This window comes from Arachis ipaensis, chromosome B06 (genome assembly GCF_000816755.2).
Source record: "Arachis ipaensis cultivar K30076 chromosome B06, Araip1.1, whole genome shotgun sequence".
Classification (NCBI taxonomy): Eukaryota; Viridiplantae; Streptophyta; class Magnoliopsida; order Fabales; family Fabaceae; genus Arachis; species Arachis ipaensis.
In genome coordinates this window covers 109,864,981-109,875,049 of record NC_029790.2, presented here as the reverse complement: position 1 = coordinate 109,875,049, position 10,069 = coordinate 109,864,981, and the positions used below count along the sequence as shown (strand labels likewise).

The 10,069-nt window shown below is 36.4% G+C and overlaps 1 protein-coding gene across 5 annotated transcripts; it reads right to left on the bottom strand.

Moving 5' to 3' along the window:
* On the bottom strand, positions 7,373–9,771 carry LOC107648360. Of its 5 annotated transcripts, none has more exons than XR_002349160.1 (3): positions 9,522–9,768; positions 9,134–9,303; positions 7,373–7,632 (listed from the first exon to the last, which is right to left on the bottom strand). XR_002349160.1 is itself a non-coding variant. In XM_016352257.2 (3 exons), exons 2-3 carry the CDS (start codon positions 9,407–9,409, stop codon positions 7,405–7,407), a joined length of 504 nt encoding a protein of 167 aa, XP_016207743.1. In that variant the 5' UTR covers positions 9,410–9,418; positions 9,522–9,771; the 3' UTR covers positions 7,373–7,404. The 5 variants fall into 5 exon arrangements, 3 of the variants coding, with proteins under 3 accessions (XP_016207743.1, XP_016207744.1, XP_020960430.1); XR_002349161.1 differs by having other exon boundaries at positions 7,373–7,629; positions 9,522–9,767; XM_016352257.2 differs by having other exon boundaries at positions 9,134–9,418; positions 9,522–9,771.

The following is a 10,069-nucleotide window of genomic DNA, read 5'->3' as shown; positions in this document are numbered from 1 at the left end:
CGCCCAACCATCCAGGGAAGCTGGCATTGAACGCCAGCAAGGATACCCTTGCTGGGCGTTCAATTCCCAAAATGCTAAAGGGACTGGCGTTTAACGCCAGTAAGGGTGCACAGCATGGGCGTTCAACACCCAATAAGCTAACAGAGCTGGCGTTGAACGCCAGTAAAAGCACACCTTCGGAGTGCTCAATACCCACTCAAGAAACCCCTACCCAAGAACCAAAGGAAGCCAAGGCTCATATAGAGACCATAGAGGTTCCTTTGCATGCACCTCTACAGTGCATGAGTTCTGATGGACACTCATCTTCGGATGAGGATGAAGACACTAGGGAAGAGCAAGTTGCTCGGTACCTAGGAGCTCTTATGAAGCTGAATGCCAAACTGTTTGGTACAAAGCCTTTGGAGGAAGAACCTCCATTGCTTTCCAAAGAACCCAATGCTTTGGTATAGCAGAAGCTACCTCAGAAGTTTCCAGATCCTGGACGCTTCCTAATTCCTTGTACCATAGGCACCATGACCTTTGAGAAGGTTCTACGCTTTCTGATTCCTTGCACCATAGGCACCATGACATTTGAGAAGGCTCTGTGTGACCTAGGGTCAAATATAGTAATGGAGAAGCTGGGAATCCAAGAGGAAACAAGGATTACCTTGCATAAGGACTGGATGGTATTCAAGGTTCTTGACCCTCCATTACCCCCTGACAAGGGAGGCACTTGCATAAAGGATTTAGCATCCAAGCCTCCTCCCTTGGATGGAACTAATTCAATCCCTCCTAAGACCAAACATAAGTGTGGTGTGGGATGTACACTATCCACAAAGGAGGAAGACCCCAAAAGGAAGATACCTAGGGGTTGGAACAATAAAAATATCCCTACTGAGGGATTTTCACCATGGAAGATGGTGGTATTCACTTATCTCATCATGGTATTTACCATGGAAGAGGGAAGTGACAAAAAGGGACACCAGCATACTGCTGCAAGCCCAACCCTGCCTCAGGCAGTGAACAAAATCCTGTCTCTTGAGCGTATTACGCTATTCCATGAGAGCACATGAAGGAAGCTCCCAGTAAGGAGTATGGACTTATTCCTCTATGACTATCTTCCTCCTTGAAAGGAGTTGTCCGTCAAGCTAATGACATTAAAGAAGCACTTGTTGGGAGGCAACCCGGCCTTAATTATTTATTTATTTCCTTTTATTTTGTTTTGTTTTTCTTTTAGGGTCATGATCATATGCAGCAGTTAGAACAGAGACAGAATTCACAGTAGTGAAAACAGAACATTTTGGATGGAGTGTTAAAGTTGAACGCCAGCCAGGGTATCCCTGCTGGGCGTTCAACACCCCTAATGGGCAGCATTGCTGGCGTTGGACGCCAGCCAGGGAGCAGCCCCTGGGCGTTCAAATGCCAGTGCAAGAGAGCAGGGAATCTAGAATTCCTAACCACTCAGGACTAGTAGATCCCGCAGAAGCTCCACCTACCCCACCTTTTTCTACCATACTCTTCCCCATTTGCTCAAGGATAAGCAAAACTCTTAGGTTTGGTGTTGCAAAAGCTTTGTTTTTTGACTTCTACCACTCCTAAGTATGGCACCAAAGAATGGTGAAACCTCAAGGAAGAGGAAGAGAAAGGCATTTCCCCCACAAAAGAGGATAGAGCAAACTAGAAAGCATGTACATGAGCTTGTGTAGCCACCTCAACAAAGACAAAGGAGTGACATTGAAGAGATCAAGCATCATATTGGATCCTCAAGGAGGAGCACTAGCCACCACCATTAAAGGTGGATTTATTCTCTTTATCTCCTTTCCTGTTGTATTTTTCTGTTTCCCATTATGTTTTATCTGTTCTCTTGTTCTTGTTGCAAGATCATTTGCATTTATGCCTTAAAGATGTAAAATGTTCCATATATCTCTCACCTTGCTTAAAAGAATTTTTTTTGAAAAGAACTGAGAGATGCATGAATTTCAAGTTTAAAATAAGAATAGTTTAATTATGTTGATGTAGTGGCATTGCTTTTGTTTTCTGAATGTATGATTAAACAGTGCATATTTGAAGTTGGAATTCTAGAAGGTTGGCTCTTGAAAGAATAAGAAAAAAGGAAAAGTATTATTGATAATCTGAAAAATCCAAAAATTGATTCTTGAAGCAAGAAAAAGCATCAAAAAGAAAAAGAAAAAGCATGTTGCAAAAGAAAAAAAATTATATGCATGCGAAAAAAAAGAAAAAATGGCGAAAAGAAAAAAAAACAGAAAAATCCATTACTGCCCAAAAAATGCAAGAAAAGGAGGGCAGATTGAAAAAAGCCAATAACCCTTTAAACCAAAAGGCAAGGGTAAAAGGACCCAAGACTTTGAGCATTAATGGATAGGAGGGCTCAAAGGAATAAAATCCCGGCCTAAGCGGCTCAACCAAGCTGTCCCTAATCATGTGCTTGTGGCGTGAAGGTGTCAAGTGAAAAGCTTGAGACTGAGCAGTTAAAGTCGTGGTCCAAAACAAAAAGAGTGTGCTTAAGAACTATGGACACCTCTATCTGGGGATCTAGCAAAAAGGTTCACCCAGTTAAAGTGTTTGTGGCATTTATGTATCCAGTGGTAATACTAGAAAACAAAGTGCTTAGGGTCACGGCCAAGACACTAAAAGTTGTGTTCAAGAATAAAAAAGAACTTAACTAAGAGAATCAATAATATCATCTGGATTCTAAGTTCCTAAATATGCCAACCATTCTACGTTTCAATGGATAGTGAGATGCCAAAACTATTCAGAAGCAAAAAACTACTAAGTCCCGCTCATCTAATTGTAACTAAGCTTCATTGGAAACTTAGAAATTTATTTGTATCTTAATTTTTTTTATCCTACTGTGTTTTTAGTTGCTTGGGGACAAGCAACAGTTTAAGTTTGGTGTTGTGATGAGCGGATATCTTATACAATTTTTGGCATCATTTTCATATAGTTTTTATTGTGTTTTATTTAGTTTTTATTAAGTTTTCATAGGTTTTAGTGTTAAATTCACATTTTTGGATTCTACTATGAGTTTTTGTATTTTTGTACAATTTCAGGTATTTTCTGGCTGAAATTGAGGAGCTGGAGCAGAAGTCTGATTCAGAGACAGAGAAAGCATTGCAAATACTGTCCGGATCTGACCTACCTGCACTCGAAAGAGCTTTTCATGAGCTACAAAAGTCCAAATGGAGTGCTTTCAACGGCTATGGAAATCGAACTTTCAGAGCTTTCTATCAATATATAATAGTTCATACTTTTCTTCGGATTAGAAGGCCCAAAACTGGCGTGCAACGCCAGCTTCCTGCCCCCTTCCTAGCGTCTAGCGCCCAAGAGCAGAGCCTGGTGTCCAAATGCCCAAAGAGGACCCCCTAGTCAGCGTTTCACACCCTAGCAGCCTTATAGCACGTGGATCTCATCAAAGCTCAGCCCAAAGACTCAGAAAGTGGGCTCCAGAAGTGGATTTTAGCACTAAATAGACTGTTTTACCCTTACTAGTCATCTGTTTAGTATTTAAAGTGTATTTTATATAATCATCAGACACCACACACATTATTCAGCCCTATTTTTGTTTTTCTTTGTATTTTACTTTCAATATGAGTTTCTAAACCTCCTAGATTGAGGGGAGGAGCCTTGCTGAGCCTTATAAATTAATAAAAGTATTACTATTTCTTTTTCGATCTGTGTTTGATTTACTTCTAAGATGTATATCTGCTCTTCAACATGGTGAATAGGATGATCGAACAATCAGCTCTGTTCATCATATTAAGATGAACATTCCTGACAAACACCCGCGTCTACTTGGGTTCGTGTGAATACGTGACTGGAAAGCACAAGCCAACAGCTATATTTATACATCTCTCAGACGGTTAATCCACGACTTCGTTGGGGACTTCTCGAGACACCAGTTCAGCCGATTTCCGAGGAGATTAGGGTCTTTGTGTTATAGGCTAGAATCCCAAGAAGCAGTATTCTCTGATCCGGAAGATTCGACCTTGTCTCTGGCGTTTTGAGTAGGATCGCTAGGAGAATGACTTGCTAGCGCTTCACCTTTCGTCAGATTGGATGACCACGGCCAATGGTGTTCAATCTGTAGCAGAGGAGATCAATGACCATGGCCCATGGCGTTGATCACATACAGCCTGCCATAGAAGAAGATCATTCACAAGTAGAGAAGACAGTAGTACCAGAGTTAATTCAGAAAGATAAAGCAACTCCAATCCTTAACCCTATTCCTATAAGTATTTTCTACCTCCTTTGCTTTATTCCTATTACTGCTTTTAATCCTAATACAATTCCATATCCAACAACCTTCTGATCTGCCTGACTAAGACCTGTAAGATAACCATAGCTTGCTTCAAACCACAATCCTCGTGGGATCGATCCTGACTCGCTCAGGTATTACTTGGACGACCCAATGCACTTGCTGGTACAATAGTATGAAAGTGTGGGGATTCGTGCTACCAGTGGTCTGAGAGTCCGCCTCGGCCAATTATAAACATAACAATCCAGCAGGTAAATCAAATTCACACAAAGCAAAAATATGGCACACCTAAATAGCAAAGTAATCAGTGCAATTCAACCATCCAGATATTTATTGAATTAACCATATGTTCCACATCGATCTAGGTATGCATATCCGAGTTCGGATTACGGTCTACGCACCATGTACATAGTTTCTTACTAAAATACAAGACAACCCTCAAACATCACAATAGTCACACAAAATACCGACATATTAAACTTCCCATATATGAAAATCAACCATCCAAATATAGACAAAAACTAATCATATTTACTACTCATATAACATTGTTCTTTTGAGTATTTAATAAATCATACATCAAACTAGCAAGATATATACGTCATTAAAATTCGAGAATATAGATCAGCAGTTTTTTGGCAAGAATAGTAATTTTTAATGTAAAAAGCAACCTTTATTGGAAGATTAGTGATTAGAGAATTGAAAGGATTTGATCCACACTTCCATGACCTATTGAAACAGAAGATAGCCACTTGAAGAAAAAACAACAAAAAGGCATAGCGAACCGGTGACTTTTGTAGATTCATATGTCTTCAACTTATCTTGTTGATATGGTCACAATAAAAGTAAAGTCAGTCGTATGTGTAAAAATAAACATCTAACTTGAACTTTTCCAAACTAAATACACGGTTAATATAATTAGCATCATGTATGCATTGTCTTACTTACAAAAACAAGAGACCGATCAAACAGTTCAAACAAGCTGATAGTGTACTAGGATCAAAATAGCATTCACCATCATCAAAATCGACCATCCAAAGGTTTGGTAAACTAACCAACATATTCACACTTTAATTTATCATGTGCACATCAAGATATCCGCAAAGTAAAAATAAATCACACTTCATAAATCACGGAAACAAGGTTATATTGAACAATGATCAAATAGTAAATTAAGATCTGTTTTCCAATTTATTATCTTATGCAATACGAAGCTCGACTTGATGGGAAACTATACAATTACACTTCCTCAGGGAATATAGAATAATTCTCAGAAACTAAGATTAATTTCTAAATAGGAAAAGAAAATAAAAAACAAAATCCCTGCAAAAAAAAATAATAACCCGTTAAGCAAATAGGTGCTTGTCAATGGAAAACAACCATCCAATAACCTGCTAAAGTAACCATCTACACAGTGTCAACTAGATATCAACAATGGTCCACATAGCGAGAGAAAATAAAAGGGCATATTTGAACCAAGCTTTTGCAATTATTTCTGCGAAAAAATTAAATCAAAAGCAACCATCTGCATTTTAATCAACAAGTTTTGACACAATAATCATGCAGCAAAGTGAGGTTTTCACTGTCAGAAATTCAACAACTCAGCAATATAAACAGTATACAGCATTAGAAACAGCAGAAATAGGAATCATCAGAAAACGACATCAAGCCACTAACCGGTAAACGTCGATGATGGTAGGTTTGAACCATCCAATGGTCACACAGGAGGAGGTCCCAGGCCGCCGGTTGACGTAGAACGATGAGCGCAAAAAACGTTGGTTGATGTAGGTCGCGTCGGCGGAGATTAGGGCTCCAGATCGCATGGGGACGGAGCGGCCGGGAGTTCAGTCGCGACGTAGCTCACGGGTTGCTTCAAGCAAGGACGGCGGCGCGCGGCGGAAGCTCTGTGTCAGGCGGCACCTTGGATGGGGATGCTCAGCCATCACAGTGCTCAGCAATTGCTGCCAGCAACGGAGGACGTGTGCGAGGGAGGTTGGCCCCTGAAGTTCTGTGCGGCAGGGACGCAGTTCGAAGGTCACGCGGCGACTGCTGGGGACGGGATGTTCAGCTTCGACAATGTGATTTTGGGTGGTAGCGTGGCCTTCCGTTCAGAATAGAGGAATTAGGAAAAAATTGAAAATAGGGGTTAAAATAAAACTGAACAGGCATTCAGGTTAATTAGGGTAAAAAGGGGTTAATCATAATTTTTAATTCATATTGGGCCTAACAAACAGCCCATTGTAGCCATTGTATAGGTACCTCATTTACTCCCTAGCAGAACTCTTATAATTATAAATAGGTATGTAAGCAACCGACAAATATTGCTTTTGTGGGACCCATAATCTACTGCAAAGCAGAAATTCAGTATCCCCTTGCTTTCTCACTCACCGCGTGTCATCCTTGCAACATGCATATCTGTCCTCAGCACCTACTGAAGGTAGAAGGCTAAATGTTTTTAACTCGAAATGTTTTAAGGATTATTGCAACCATGTACACAGACTCTCTTTACTTTCCTTCATGACAATACTGAGAAGATGAAACCACAATGGCAAACATGAAAATTTAGGTTAGGTTGTGAGATATTAATAGTAATTAAAGGTTGTGAAATGCCAGGGAAAGGTAGTACTTGTACTTTAAAAGTTAAAATCTTGATCTTGTTTTATCATGTTTTTATTACTATACCAATGCCTGCACTACCTTGTTTTTTAACTTTCAGATAACCCTTCTTTTTTTCACTTTATTAACTTCCAATACAATTAACTTAATCCAATCTTACTAAAGTCCCGTAAAAGTAGTATCTGTGTTCTAATGTGTTAATGGCAATGCGATCATGTTCTTCCTTTATGTTCAAGTGTTAATAGGGAATAAATTTCATAGACATGGTATAAATTCCATCCTTCGAGATACATTTAGAGTAAATTCAGCTGAAGAAACAAAATCATTCTATCGAAATATATAAAAGTTAATAAAAAAATTAATCATTGAATTTGATCCTCCAAATATTTTAGATTTTTCGTTATTATTCTTCCCAATAGTGGTCCAGTGTTAATTTGTTAAATCATGCAAGAATGGAAATGGAGTTTTCTTTCTTGTTTTAATTTAGATTAAGGCTCATAAATAAATGAATTAACCGAGCATAATTTTCATTATCAACTTTCTTTTCTTTTCCTACGCCTACAGGTTGAAGAAGGGTCAGGCGTAGAATCTAGGCCGAAACATTTGAGAAAAGCTACTGTGGCTAACTGGAAATATTGACAAGGGTGTAAAAACAATTCAGGTGATGATGAATCCTCATTGTCATCTGTATTTTCTTCTTCGCTTTTCAAGCTTGAACATGATACACTGTCATCCTTTATATCTAGGTTCTCTCCGCCCTGCTAAAATACATTATATGTACAAGTAATTATTATATGTCCAAAAAAAAAAATTATATATGTACATCTGTGTGAGTTAGAGTTGACTATAGTTTGACAGGATTTCTTAGGACTTAAATGATCTTCTCCTTGCATTTAACTATGATTTAAGAGTTAGTTAAAGAGTTTAGGGTATATGCGATATATGGCTAAGTGATAACTGATATGTCATGATGTAGGATAATAATAACATACAGTCATACACACAACAAGCGGAAAGGAAAACTACATAACATTAAATGCTAAGATATCAATGCATTTAATTTATATTTATTAGGGCTTAGCTAATATGTGTGTTTAGGATACATAATAAATTTGCTCTTAGTAAAATATTTTTATTAAAAATATAAAAAATTCAAATTTTTAACGTAGTTATTTTGTTTTCATTAAATAAAAACATTTAAAATTTTTAACTAATAGTAAACTTTATCATGTGTCTTATAACAGAGATGTTAACTAAACTCTATTCATTATTTGATAACTAAACTCGTTACAACCATATCCAGGAGCGCTGCAATGTTTTGCATTACAAAATTCTCACTTTCGCCACAGTAATGAATTGCAAATTTGCAACAATATCAAAAGGGATGGTCTTTAGTTTTAACAGAAATGTCTTATAAAAAAAATTAGTTAAAAACTGCTTAAACTTCTTATTTTTAGTTTATTTAATATATTTTGTAATAAATAAAAGTTAAATAAAACAAATATGAGCTGTTTTGATCATAATTGTCAGAATTAAAATAGTGATCAAATCGGTCTAAGTTACTGATTTATTGGTTACTGGTAGGTCACTGATGAAATCGGCTAATTTGATTTTACGTAAATAAAAAATATAAAATAATAAAAATTTAAAATTAAAATTTGAAATACACATCTTCACTAATATTTTAAGAATAATTAAAACATTAGTATTTAATAGAAAAGGAGTTCCACTGGTTTTTACTCAAGATATCACTCTCATGTTTATTTTTGAATAATACTATGCATTCAAGTTTTTTTATAAATTAAGTTTAACAAAATTAAATAATAAAATTAAGTAGAACTTGATTAACAAAAATATTTCAATGTGTAACATTATTCTTAATTTAAATTTAAATGCTAAATTTAAAAAAGTGACGAACATCCAATTAAGGATTAAATCTCTGTAAGAGTTCTTCAGCTGTAATCATAACATCTTCTGTTCTGAGGGATATGTATTTTTTAGTACATGTGTGGCAATGAGAATCGGACTTAAAAATCTATATATAATGTTTAAACTCCTCAAAACTAGTCACTTTTAATCTTTTATTGATTGGAATGTAAAAGTATAATTGTCCAATTTAAAAAACAAAATTCTCTATTTGAGGCCAAGTACTGGATCTCTTGCTTGTTTAGGAGAGAAAAGGAACAAATTAACAAAAGAATAAAATTTAAAAAAAAAAACAAAAAACAAAGATTGAAGAAGAAAAATGATGAGGTGTGTAACCTGCATATGGCGTAGATTGGAGGTAACTACGATGGTGGACGTTTCATCGTCCTCGGCGACCTGCTTGTCGTTTTGAATCTGGTGAATATCATGGACATGGAACCTAGTGGTAGAAGTAGAAGCGGTGGCCGGTGCGGCGGTGGCACCGCCATCCTCATCATTGGTGTGATCTAGAGTGAAGCAAAATAGAACGAAAAGGAGAAGAAAAGAAACTAAGAATTGAATCCAAATCAACCATGGAATTCCACATCCCTCTACCATCCCTAAACCTAACATGTCAATAATCTGCTGCGATTAGATTGAATTAGATCATAACAATATTAATGATTGTTAATTTGTTATGAGAAGAAATAATTATTGGACAGTTAATTAAGTAAACGTTACTTACCGGAGTAGTTAAATCTAATAAGAACACAAAAAAATTGGGAGAGGGTATGATGGTGACCACGCACCGTTAAAGGAACGTGGCTGCAAGTTGCGGAACCCAGTTATTTACAGCACACGCCAACTTGATGGAGAAAGAAGCAATGAATTAAGTAATCGTTGCCTCGGCTCCATTAGTTGTGTGCTTGCTTCTCCTTAAAAACTTTTAGATTAATCGACTTACTAACAAGCAACGAATTTAGTTTCAATATCAAATTGTAACTAAGTTGTAATAACCAATTATTTTAAATTATCTTTTACTTTTTAAAAGATTCCACTTAATATAGATGTATATAAGATTAAACTATTTTATTAAAAAAAACAAATAATAAAAACAACTATTTGTACTCATATTTTATTTTTTAAAAAATAAATAATAAAAATAACTATTTGTACCTATAAATTTTACAAACGTTAACAAAAATATCTATTAAAAAAAGAAATTAATGTTGTATCCATTAAATATGAATCCTGTATGACAAAAATATTCAAATCCTAATTTTTTTTTATTTT